We start from the raw sequence: 12,583 nt of genomic DNA on the forward strand, positions 1-12,583 counted from the left end.
GGTATCCGGTTTGCTGTTGATACACTTACTGTGTTTTACGTAGACGATACATTGACTCATCCTGCGACCTGCGAGCCTACCATGTCAGAGAACACGATACAAGTAGGTCCTGCTTCCTCCCCGCTGTCCTTGTGCCTGACCAAACCTACCGCCGCTCACGCCCTACCCTCTAGGTCCCCGTGCGAATGCACCGCTCAGTCGTAGCACAGGATGAAGATCTTCCCGTCCCGCACCGACACGATGATCGCCCCCTGGCTCTGGTCGATATTGATCGTCTCCACCGTGTCCAAGTTGAGCTCCGGCGGCACCTCCAGCGTCCGCACCACGCCCTCCAGCGTCCCCGACGTCGCACCTCCCCCGTGCCCGCCCCCGTCGCGTCCGCGCGCCATCGCGTGCCGGTCCGCGCCAACGGGAGGGAAGGTCACGAATCGGAGTCGCTTCTCGTCCCGGGAGACGTCGAGCGGGAACGCGAATTCGATCCAAACCGCGTGGCCAAAGTCCACGGCCATAAGCGGACGCGGGCGCTCCTGCGCCCCCTCGGGGTCGATGTCTTCGTCCACCTCGTCGAGCACGCAAACGACCTCGAACGCCTCGGAGACGTACCAGAGCCGCATCATTGACGACTCCGCTCCGCGCGCTGGTGTGATTGGTACCGTGGACGGCCGCGGCCAGCCGGCGCTGTCGATGGAGAGAGTGGAGGGTGTCGGGGACGCAGAGGAGGGCCGTTCGCATAGCCGTTCGCGAGGGCGTGCCCGTTGGTATTGGCGTCGGTAGCGAACGCCTCCGCGACCGCCTTCGCGGCCTCTTCCGGCGCATTTTCAACCTCTTCTGGCTCCACCAGGGGCACTTTGAAGTAGTGCTGTGCGAGGACGTAGCGCGTTCTGTGCGTTTCTGGCTCGTGGTCCGCGAGAAGGAGCACGGTGCAGCTGAGCTTCGGTACCGACGAGAGCGTCGGCCACCATTGCCGAACGAAGTGTGCGCTTTCCGGATACCACGGCGGATAGGGAAATGGATTCGGGTCCGGTTCGTCGTCTCCTTCGCCCGCGTCGTCCCCTGCGTCGTCCCCGTCGTCCCCTCCATCTTGTTCTCCGTCTCCATCCTCTCGGTCCTCCACTTCGTCGTCAGAGCTGTAAGTCTCCTGGTAAGGACCGTTGGGCGGCTCGCGGCTCTGTTGCCGAGACTGAGACTGGGACCGAGGAGGGAAGACGAACGCAGCAGTCATTCTAGCCATGGGGGAGACGCGCTCAGAGATGCGAGGGATAAACCCTGTCGCGCGCGTCGATGGCCGCACATATCGCTGGAGGAGGGAGAGGGGATAAAAGTACTGGTGTGCGACGTCGGACTCTTCGCAGTGTATGACGATCTGTTCCTTGTAAAGGATGCACGACCAATTCGAAGATATCGACTGCTACATCACATGAGTAATAATCTCACAGAGATAAGGGACAGAACTCACGCAATCAATGCCCGTGTCAATAAAGACGTACTCCTCGATGTCCCAATCCAGAAGCGTATATAGACCGATGGTGTTCGAGCTTGAGACCCACACAAAGGCGGCTAGCAGACGCGATGATGGGTCGAGCAGGAAGACGTTCATGACCACGCCGACCGTCTTGAAGGTGGCTAGTTCGACGAACTGAGGCTCACCGCTTTCTGGAAAGTGAAGCTTCATCAAAACGAACTCCATGAGCCGGTCGTCCAACCTGTCTGCGGCGTTAGACTCGCGGAACCGCATACACAGACCAAACTACGCACTGTCGCGAGATGATCTTGGCCATGGTGAAGAACACCGTCCGGACGTCGAACTCAACCCGACACTTCCACAGCTCCCAGCGCTCCTTCGGATTCCACTCCGCGAGACATATGTCCCGGTGCACATCCCAGCACACGACCTTGCCGCTCTTCGTCGCGCAGAGGCTGTAGCTTGACGTGATCGGTGAGAGCCAGTCGACCTCTTCGTCAGGCGGCGCGCTGATGATCTTGTACCACGTCCGCGTCGGGAGCCCGAACTCGTCTGGGGGCCCGTCGAACGGCATGGCGGACGCCGGCCTCGGCCCGCGTGTGAGCCATGCCGCCTCTAATCGCGCGGCCTGGTTGACGGCGTCGATAAGTTGCTGGTCCGTGAGGTCCGTGAAGCGCTGGAAGCCGTGGAGCGGGAGCGCGCGACAGCGGCGGAGCAGCAGGGACGCGAGGTTGCGGTAGACCGGGCGGGTGACCGCGAACGCATGTAGCGATCGACATGACTGTGGAGAGGGCGTTCAGCTCGGCAAAGATCCTCCGATCGCGAAGATAAAGTCGTAGCGTGAAGATTTGGATTGTGGTAGGTCATGGCGTACGAAATGACACGCACGAGCGTGGAGGGCGAAGCGCGGTCATCATCCATCAATGCATAGGAACATTGCCGGTCAAACAGGCTTGCGTCCAGAGGACTCGTGCATTGTTCGCCATAAAAAGTGTGGCAAATATCCTAGTAAATTCGCGTTCGAAGCGGCTGACCAAGAGCCAGGAGTCGTGGTGAATGGGGCTGAATAGAGATCGACACGCCGGGGATGCGACCGCATAACCCTGCGCGCGCACAGATCGAAGAGAAGGGCATAACACAGCAGGTAGCAGAGGGAATACTCACAAGCTGGAGATTGTATATGTCGCTCAACTCCAGGTGTCGCGCAATGTTGAGGAGAAGGTCGTAGGGAAGGGTCGCAAGGGTGATCATATCCCAGGAGGTAGGCTCGAAGTAGTCCGTAAGCATTCCTGAGGAGGAATGTCTTAAGAGCGCGCGGGGGAAGAAGCTCTGGCAATAAGAAAGTGCACGGACGAAGAACAACGGCAGAGAACAAGCGACCAGAGAGAGTAGAATGTGGGAGAGGACAAGGCCCTCCTGCTCGCGGTGGCCCGCGGCGCCTGGGTAAGATCGCACTTCGGTCCGTAGACCCTGGGATGGGGTTAGGGGTTCCGCCGGTCGTTATTACTCGTTGTTACGCCCTTCATACATACCGTACGTTTACCATTTCACATACGAATGTCAAACTTGTAGGATATATGGCGAATACAGGCAGATTTAAGGCGATCAACGTGTGGTCAGATCGACGGGCTCGGCTTACTACGTTCCCACGACGCACGTTGTAATTGCGATCTCTTTCCAGTTGTCACGTTCTCTCGCCCGCTCTCGTTTCAACGTTTCAACGCCTCTCAACGACTTGACCACGACGCTGTACATTCGCCACTGTTTCCTCATCCTCCCGCTGTGCATTCGCGACGCATATACGCCCACGATCAACCAATAGGCCATTTATGGTCTTCATCAGCGGTTGCAGGTAGCTGTTGACGGGCGAAGCGTCAGTGTCCATCGCTTTATCTTCCCTTTCGTGGCTGCCGTCGGCTCCAAGTAAGAGACATTCCCTTCATCATAACGCTCATCATGAATATGTCTCCTTTAGGTTGATACCCACGCGTTCATCACCACCAGTATCCCTCCTTCTCTTCTCTGGCTCGACCGTTCACCACGTTCTTTTCCTCACCCATGGCTCCTCGACGGACCGCGTCCAACACTCTCAGTCCCCCCGCGACCACCACTCCTTCCCCCTCTTCCCCCGCCAGCCTCCTAAGCCAACCTCGCTCGACCTCACCCTCAGGCGGGTTCACCCAGTTCATCACGAAGCCTACGAAATGGTTTCGCTCAAACTCCAGTGGGGCCGGACGCACGTCCATCAGTTCGAGCGAGCCGCGGTCGAGCACAAGCTCTGGTCGCAAGCACAAGATATCGCACCCGACCGACCCGCGGCCGATTATGGACACGCTTGTTCCTCCGAAGGGAGCAGGATTAGGGATGCATTCGGCAAGCAGGTGAGTTTCCGCCCTGTGCACTGGAATATCACATTTCCATGGCTTGGGATCGGAGTTCCTTTGCTCTATCGCACCTCCTGTTCCAAATAACCCTTCTGGCTCGTTCATTTTGTTCTCAAGCACCACTCTCCTTTTCTCTTACACGCGGACCACCTCGCCGGGCGAGTGCACATTCGTGCTCTCGAGACATCTGCCGGGCAAGTGGACGGGCGAGATCCTCCATGTCCCGCGTTCCTTCGATGATTTGAGGGGTCAAACGCGTCTCTTGCTCTCCAGTCATCCGCATTCAGTCACATACGTTCTCGAGGAGATTCGGCACGCTCTAGGCGTCACTGTGTGCTCTCAATTGGTTCCCGGGTGTCCGGCGAGGATCTGCGGTTAAATAGGCCGCGAAAAGCGCGAGAGAACTTGACCTGTTTTTTTTGCATTGTTCTGAGGACTCACATGATCGTCGCATTACTGACCCTTTCTTAGGTCCGTTGCAGATCTATCATTAGCTCGGACCAACACAGCAATGACAGATTCTAGGCCTATCAATAATCGAACACCATCCTCACCGTCGCCGCCGTCATTCGACGGGTATTCCATGGGCGACCTGCGCAATCTCTCGCGCAAACCGTGGTCCAAGTCCGCTGACGATCTGGGGAAGATGTCCCCATCCGCCTCAACACCCGCTCTTACACCCATTGACACAACGCTTCATAACAAGATTAGGACATATCGCAGCGACAGCATAGGAAGCAGTGTCGCAGCGACCCCATCCCCGGCTCCTTCTCCATCCACGGCATCATTCAACATGAACTATCCCTTCCCAGCCATCGCGGCGGACGTCTCGACATCTCCCCCCAAAGCCACAAACGCTCGTCTAGGACCACCGCTTGTCAGTGCATCCTCCATCACGCCTCCTCTCACACCAGCCTCCACGACGTCGTCTTACCATGTGCATTCCCGATCGCACTCGTTCACCCCACGGCTTCCCTCGAAGCTATCGTCTGCGGGACTCCTTCCTCCGAGCCCCAAACGCAAAGGGTCTACGTCGTCGGAGTCTAGGGATGTCGAGAGCAACAAGGGCTCGTCGGGGAGCGGCCCTGCTGCTCGGTCTCCGTTCCCGTTCGGCTTCAGCGGTGGAAAACCTGCACCCCTCTACTTCGTCGACGGACACGTCAGCCAAGGGCCTTCCTCTCCTACACTCCTTGCGCCCCCAACGATTGTTGAGCCCGAGGATGGCGTGGGTGACGGAACCAACAACAGCGGCAAACGCTCGTCCCAGATGGTCCATCAGTCTGGGTTCATCAACCGAATGGCCGACTTCTCACCCTCGATGCTCAGCAGCCGCGCACACCACGCGTATGTGTCTGGCGGCTCGCAGGCTGTCCTCGCCAAGGGGTGGAAGCCATTTAAGCTCGTGCTCAAGGGCTCCAAGCTCTACTTCTACAAGCCGCCCAGTGATCGCGGCACCGGCATCCGGGAGCTCTTTCCTACAGAGCTCGTCGCTGTTCTGGAAGACGAAGCCGGGTCTGAACTGAGCGTCGACGTCCAGGACTCGGAGATGGACATGGGTTCGCGCGGAGGGAAGAGCAAGGAGCGGGAGGATATGCGTCGCCGCCGAGCCTACTGGGGACGTGGTACGCACCTGCATTAACCGTCAGTGCCGGCGTCGTGGAGAAGGGTTCCACCGAAGCCCTTGTTCATGAAGCCGTATTCGCAACGACCTTTGCTGCCACTGCACCACGTCGCCGACGGAGGCGATGTATCGACCGGAATGGAAGGGTTCTCGGCCACCATCTTGCTTCTACTCCCCATGCTCGTAGGCAATGGCGCGTTTGAGACGGAGTTCCAGCGGATCTGCTCAAATCTCATCAACGGCGCTTCGGATGAAGCGCAACCTGAAGAACAAAGGCGTGTTCAGTGGCTTGCAGCAAAGTACCTCGACTACCACGGCGCCCCTGCTAGTCAAGAGGCCTGGGACGCGTGGGTTAAAGACACGATCCCCAAATTTTCGTCTACCGACGAGCTTGCCGTATCGTCATCCTCGGCAACGACGCAGCCTTCTCCGTCCCCGGCATCGAAGATCTAGGCGCCTTCTCACCCCGTCCTGGCGACAGTAGAATGCAGTCGATTATCGAAGCCATGCAAGAGACCTCGCAGCGACCCACTACTATTTCCCCAGATGGCCTTCGCACAGCACTGGAAGAGGAAGGCCTTTCACGCGACGTGCTCCTAAACCTCGACCCATCTGTCGTCGCTCGCTCGCTGCTCGTATGCCAGAAGACCTCCCTCACAGAAGTGCCAGACCTCGGAACCCTCACCGTCAACTACCTCATCGCTGGCACACCTCCAGAATCGGCAATCTCACCCTCCCCCGGCTCCGCTCTTGCCCCTTTCCTCGGCAGCGACGAGCGGCCGCACTGGCTCACACGCCTCGTGCTCATCCAAGTCCTCGTTCCAGAGCCGGCAGGAGCGCAGAACCCGCGCCCGCACTCACGCTCTGAGGTTATTGCCGGCTGGGCGCGCGTGGCCGAGGCTGCCCGCCGCGGTGGGGACGAGTGTGCATGGCGCGCAATCATGGCGGCCCTCTGCTCGCGCGCCATCGCGCGCCTCGACAAAGTCTGGAAGCGCATCGACCCCGAGACGCTCGTTGTCGTGCAGCGATGGGCACAGATTCTTGTCCGCGGCGATCAACCAACGCAGACTGTGCCCCTCGCATGCCCATGGATTGGCGACGCGGAGCAGAGCGTCCGCGACGCATTAGACAAGGCACGGTGTGGCGAAGAATGGCTAGTTAATCCGATGCGCGATGCCCGCGAGAAGTTCGACGCGTTCCGAGGGAACCTCGCATTATGCAGGCGGCGGCGGTTGCGAGCGAAGCGCCTGACTTACCGGCAGTCGATGTCCTTGTACGGCATTGGAAAACGCTGTCCTCCGTTGGCGGGAACCGAGGCCTTGCCGCAAGTTTCTCAGGTGAGCCTCGCTGATCCGCGGCGCTGGGGTTCTATTGATCTGTTGAATTACAGGATTGAGCAATTCATGTCGCTCTCCCTTGCCGCCGAGCCTCGAAGAAAGGGCTTGTATGAGCCATATTTCTGGTCCCGAGCGTCAATGCCCCCCACGACACACCCTCTTGCCGCGCTGCTTTTTCCAGAGCCATTGCCTGCCGTCTCGGTCATCAACCGCGCACAGCTCCTCCGGGGCCGTATGGACAGCAACGCTTCCGCGTCTCTCAACATCCAGGACATTCACGATCTCCGGCTTCAACCGGATGGCGAGAGGGCGAGTCGTATGGACAAGCCAAAGTTGGTCGGGTTCGACCTCGGCGGTACGCTGATCCCTGTGTACGGCGGAGAGCTCATGTTGCTCGTTCAACCGGGTGGGGACACGATGACTAGTTCGAGACCCGCGTCCCGAGCACCTTCTCGTCCTCCAAGTCGTACCACCGGTGGTGGAACGATGGACTCACCTATTGCCGAGAAAATGTTCAACCGCAATCCGTCCATCCGCGTCACCCCTGGTTCATCCCATGGCCATGGAGCAGAGCGCAAGTCAAGCCTCGCTCGTCGCAACTCCTGCCGTCCATCTCTCAAAGGACAAGTCTCATCGTCACGGAGACAAGCTCCGACGGCCGTTGCGTGTTGTCGTTCAGGCTGGGACCTTAGATCGCCTAGTTGATGTCCTTGTTCATGGGCTCCAGGGCGTGTCGGTGTCGGTTGCAGACGACAACGGGGAGATACCGTTGACGGACAAGAAGACGAGGGAAGTGAAAGTGGACATGGACGACTTCTCGCAAGTGTGGTGGAACGTCTTCAGGTGCTTCGTGTCTCCCCAGGTGCTATTTGAGGTGCGTCAGCTCATGGTGAGCTGCGCAATGATGAGGCTGACGCTATTTCAACACCCACCAACCAGCTCATGCGGAAACGCTACATTGGCGCTTATCAGCCTGGACGCGCTCTGACGGGAGATGAGGTCTCACACATTGTACGCCTGCGGCTGGAGGTGCTGGACACGATGAGCGAGTGGATCACGCAGGGTGGTGGGGCGCAGGATTCCCTTGACGACGGGGCGCTTTATGAGTCCTTCATAACATTCTTCAGTCAGCCAACGGAACAGAAGATGCTCGAGTCGGTGTCGGAGCCAGAGTCCGACGCCAGCCAAGCGCTCCGGACCCTCGAAATGTCACGGCGAAACCTACTCGCGGTATTCCGCTCGCAAGCAATGCGGCCGGTCCTGAAAAACACGCCTACACAGAAAGCGCGAATGACGGCATGGCGGCCGGGAACTACAGTTCCGAGCTCCCCGACATCGATCAGCTCGAACCCGAGGAGCTTGTCAACAACCTCAACCTGATGGCCTCTGCGACCTTCCGCAACGTAACACAAGAGGTACATTGACGCTTATTCGAATGTAGCTTGATTGATGGTGATCTTACCTTTGTGTCTGTCTGTCAGGATTTCTTCGCGACTGCGGACCTGCTAGAACTCCAGTCGGCGGATCGTACGGGCTGGTACTGAACCGAGACCCCAGTTCAATCGCGGACGAAGTCGAGATCCAGTCGATGAACTCGTACATCCTCGAGATTGAGCCTTCCCCGCTCATCTCGGAGCTCGCCCAGGAGAATCTCTATCGACTTCTGCCACCCACCGTGCGCAGCTGTATCCGCGCCTTCGGCATCATCCGCAAGTGGCTCATCTCGAAGATTGCTGCATCCCGACTTGGCTTCCAAGGACGAGCGCAAAGGATGGAGCGCGTACTACGAGCCATCGAGGTCGCCCGACGCCGCAGTCTTGACGGAGAAAACGCCGACGCCCCATCCACGAGCGCCCCTGCGTTCGGTCTTTCGTCGAGTCAGCTTTGACGTCGGCCGTGCTCAGCGTGGAAAGTCGGACGTATCAGCGTGCGTGGCTTGGTGTAGCTGTCGGCCGTGGCACGGGATGTGACTCTCTGGCTTCGTACCTGGCGCGCCCTGTCGTCACACATCTGTCGTCGAGAGGCACCCTCACCGTGGACATTGGTTGGCTCATGGAGAAGGTCCTCGAGATCATCAGCCTACCGGACGTGCTCGAGTCGCCATCAGAAGAGAGGGCCGTTCTGGTCAACTTTGAGAAGCGGAGGTATGGCTGTTTTACAGAAGGGTCCTATGTGGCGTATTGACGCTGCTATGACAGGTCATTGCAGACGCTGCTCGCCAACGCTTCGGGCGTGACATCGAGCAAGAGACATCGCCGACGTGAGGCCGACCGCCGAGAGTTCGAGCGCTTGAACAACATGGAGCGCGAGCTTTCATCGTTCACTTCGACCTGAGGGCCCTCCGCGAAGACGCTCACCGGGAAGGCATGCAGTTCGGCACCCGACGAAGAAGGGCGTCCACCGACCGTTCCAGTTGATAGTCGCCGTACAGCAAGAGAAGAACCGGCGGGACAAGGTCTCCAGAGACCGCCTCAGCAAGGAGAAGCGCGCTGAGCAACAACGTCATGACCGACGCGAAGAGCAGATCAACAAGGCATGAACCAGCGCCGGCCGAACCCTGTCATGCCGAAAGCGCACCGGAACAAGAAGAGCATGAGCTCGGCGTTCTTCCAGCTCATGCGCCCAATCTCCTCTGCATTCACCTCGGACACGCTCTCTGTCGGCGGCAGCCCGGGAAGGCCCCGCGGACACCCGCGGAGCTTGACTTCGTGCCGTCGAGCAAGCCGTCTCTCGTTCTCTCCGTCGCCGGCGTGCGCGTCGCGCAGTTCATCAACAACGAGCGTTCTTTCGTCTTCCAGATCGACTCGGAGGATGGCGGTCACTACCTCCTCCAGGCCGCAAGCCAGCAGGACATGAAGAAATGGATCGACACCATCGAGCGTGTATCGAAGACGACCGCCAACCGGAGGCTGACCTACCTCGGTCCGGCCAGACCTCAGATGGACGACCTCATCTCGAGGCCTGCAGGGGCGACACGCGATCCCGTAGCGGGTGCGTCGCGTCTTCGCGTCCAGTCTGGAACGTACTGACGTGATGAAATGGGTTTAGTGTTTGGCGTCGATCTTGACTTCTTACTCAAACGCGAGGCACCTGACGGGGAAGTTCAACCTGGCGCCGTTCCGATATTCCTTGGGCGTCTGATTGCTGAAGTTGAACGGCGCGGTCTGACGGAGGTCGGCATCTGTGAGTTTCATGTCTACTCTCTTCCATGGATGATAATGCTCACCGGTGATTGCGAATAGACCGCATTGCTGGCGCCCATTCGGAAGTCAACAGTCTTCGCGATGCTCTGAACCGCGGCGAATGGCCGATTTCGGAGATTACGGACATTCACGCTGTCTGTGACCTGATCAAGTCATGGTTCCGAGTACTGCCGGGTGGCCTGTTCCCAGCGGACACCTATGGACAGATCCTAGCTGCTGCGGGTACGCACCTACCCGTACATGTTTTCCGGCTCAAGCTCAACCGTTTTTGGGATACAGGCGGTGACACCGTAGACTTGGAAGCCAGGGTCACAAGTGTGAGAGACATGGTTCACTCCTCCCGCCATCCAATTTCGATCTCCTAAAACGCATTGTGGAGCATCTTGAGAAGTGAGTTTAGGCCATCCCCTTCTTATTACCAGACTGCTAATCTAGAACACGCGCAGGGTGACCGATTTCGAGGAAAGCAACCAGATGACGGCGGAATCGCTCTCCACCGTTTTTGCCCCCAATCTGCTGCGCTCGACGGACAACGACTTCGGGACATTCTTTTCGAACATGGCCGCGGGCCATCGTGCAACGAAGATACTCATCACTCATGTGTGTAACCTTGGACTTATTCTTCGGTGTCGTCGCTCATCGGCTCTGTAGTTCCATTCCATCTTTGAGGAGGAAGGAGAACACGAGATGGAGCACGACGGCGAGTACGACGAAGACCTAGACGCGGAGTTCGAAGAGCCCATACCCGAAGAGGACGAAGAGGACGAAGACCTGTTCGCGAACGATAGACTCCCACACAAACTCCCACCTGAGCCGCCCCAGCTCAGCGTCAACTTAGGCAGCCCTGCCGAGCTCTCCTTCAGCATACCATAGTCACCCCACGACCCGAATACAACCCACCTCCTCTCTTGGTCCCCACGCATATATGCCGTACCACCCCATTGTACTCTCCGCAACCCCCCACTCTCCCAGTCGTCCATTCCCACACTACGTACATACACTCTCACTAGGTAGCGTATGATCTTGGTATTTGCGGACAGAACGGAACAGACGGACTCTTTGCTGCGGGTACGGGAGAGTGGCCGATGTCCTACTTTATAGTTGTGTTTCTAGTACTTATCTCATCCATATTTCTTGATGCTCATCTCCCGCAGCGTGCAGTCCATGTGGTGTTTGGGGTTGGTGAGGAGCTAAAGCGCAACAAGCATGATTATAATCGGGGACATGGAAGTCATAGCGACAAAACGATGGAGTACGATGGCAGAGCGTCTGTAAACATTATGCAGTGGAACACAAGACAGCACAACACAGAAACATATTACATGTACGGCACATACGGCATCGATGCGGATGTCGTCAGCCTGTTGTTGCTCGCTGGAGAACCTTGACTAGCTGAAGCCGGGAACGGCCCCGGTACGAAGGGGGTGGCCTGAGGATTGAGAGCCGCGTTTGGCTGAGGACCAGCAAAGAAAGGAGGAGGGCGATAGACCTGGTGCGGCTGGTGGGGCGCAAAGCTCGCGATGACCTCCCCCGGACCGAACTGGAAGCCCCTGCGCGGCGGGCGGCGCACCCACCGATCTCGAGCGCGCGTGCCAGGTCCTCCCGCCGTGGCCCAAGCCGGCTCCCGCTACCCCCAGCCGCATCCTGGCCTGGCCAACCTGGCCGCTCGTCTCCTCTCCGGCGGCCTTGGGTGCGGCGAGCGGCCTGGGCTTGAGCACCCGCGCGCGCTCCTCGCAGTCCGCGACGGGGCACAGCGCGCCGTGCACCCAGCACATCCGGCGGAACGCCGCCGCGCGCGCCCCGGCCGCGACGCCCTCCTGGTCGCCGTCGAGCCCCCAGAGCGCGCGCACGGACGCGTCGTCGAGCGCGCGCGCGGGGAGGACGAGGTGGTGCCGGATCTCGCGGGCGCGCGTGGGACGGACGTGGCAGGGAAAGGCGTGCCGGGGGTGCTTCGGCGAGGGCTCGGGGAAGACGAAGAGCGGGAGGGGCGTCGACAACGGTTGACGGAGGGGTGTCGCGCGCGGTAGGAGAGACCTTGGTGGGGGCGCGCCGCGCAGCAGGGGGGTGAGCAGCTGCTGTAGGGGGCGGGCGGCGGGGGGACGGGGAGTCTGCTCTTCGGGGCCAGCCATGGTCGGGGTTTGTTGGGATGTGGAGAGTGTTCGAGAGGCTGAGGGAGATGGGCTGGGACGCACGCGGCTTTCTACTGTTGGGGGCAGGGTTGCGGGTCTTGGAGGCTGGCATTGCAATCTGAACTGGTCGCAACATGGAGGTGAAGCTAAGGTGAAATCTGGAAGGTTCAGCCTGGTCTTGACAAGATATATGCTCGGGATGGCCTGCAGAGAAGCATCAGCATGGGCCTGAACGTGAAAGGAGCGCACAGCATGTTCATCGTAGTTAGTGTCAATCAAGTCGAGACGAGGGTTTTGAGCAGCTGGGCGAGATGTTAGTTTAGCTTACGTAAGTATCATCAATGGTGTCACATTGAAACACAGTCCACGGGACATTTAGTGCAAGAGATAAAAAACTGTGTTGATTGGATTTGGATGTTGCGGTAGTGCAAGATACAAGGTGTTGGG

The 12,583-nt window shown here is 58.9% G+C and overlaps 3 protein-coding genes across 3 annotated transcripts; 1 reads left to right on the forward strand and 2 right to left on the reverse strand.

Annotated features, from left to right (window-relative positions):
- Positions 1–194: 194 nt before the first annotated feature.
- Positions 195–2,713, reverse strand: BXZ73DRAFT_89497 (uncharacterized protein; the record flags this gene model as incomplete). The annotated part of the gene is made up of 5 exons (XM_048025299.1): positions 195–637; positions 712–1,405; positions 1,457–1,703; positions 1,756–2,243; positions 2,627–2,713. The coding sequence occupies 5 exons, from the start codon at positions 2,711–2,713 to the stop codon at positions 195–197; spliced, it is 1,959 nt and encodes a 652-aa protein (XP_047878730.1).
- Positions 2,714–3,520: 807 nt separating this feature from the next.
- BXZ73DRAFT_89498 (uncharacterized protein) lies at positions 3,521–10,880 on the forward strand (the record flags this gene model as incomplete). Its single annotated transcript, XM_048025300.1, has 19 exons — positions 3,521–3,843; positions 4,318–5,468; positions 5,613–5,898; positions 5,949–6,698; positions 6,858–7,411; positions 7,449–7,678; positions 7,744–8,012; positions 8,051–8,219; positions 8,286–8,341; positions 8,362–8,602; positions 8,656–8,948; positions 9,003–9,122; positions 9,169–9,305; positions 9,338–9,462; positions 9,483–9,795; positions 9,853–9,987; positions 10,047–10,229; positions 10,287–10,336; positions 10,659–10,880. 19 exons carry the CDS (start codon positions 3,521–3,523, stop codon positions 10,878–10,880), a joined length of 5,607 nt encoding a protein of 1,868 aa, XP_047878731.1.
- A 248-nt stretch (positions 10,881–11,128) lies between these two features.
- BXZ73DRAFT_76825 (uncharacterized protein) lies at positions 11,129–12,136 on the reverse strand (the record flags this gene model as incomplete). The annotated part of the gene is made up of 2 exons (XM_048022517.1): positions 11,129–11,197; positions 11,582–12,136. 2 exons carry the CDS (start codon positions 12,134–12,136, stop codon positions 11,129–11,131), a joined length of 624 nt encoding a protein of 207 aa, XP_047878732.1.
- Between the last annotated feature and the right edge of the window lie 447 nt (positions 12,137–12,583).

Source organism: Epithele typhae (genome assembly GCF_022376455.1).
Source record: "Epithele typhae strain CBS 203.58 chromosome Unknown BXZ73scaffold_18, whole genome shotgun sequence".
Classification (NCBI taxonomy): domain Eukaryota; kingdom Fungi; phylum Basidiomycota; class Agaricomycetes; order Polyporales; family Epitheliaceae; genus Epithele; species Epithele typhae.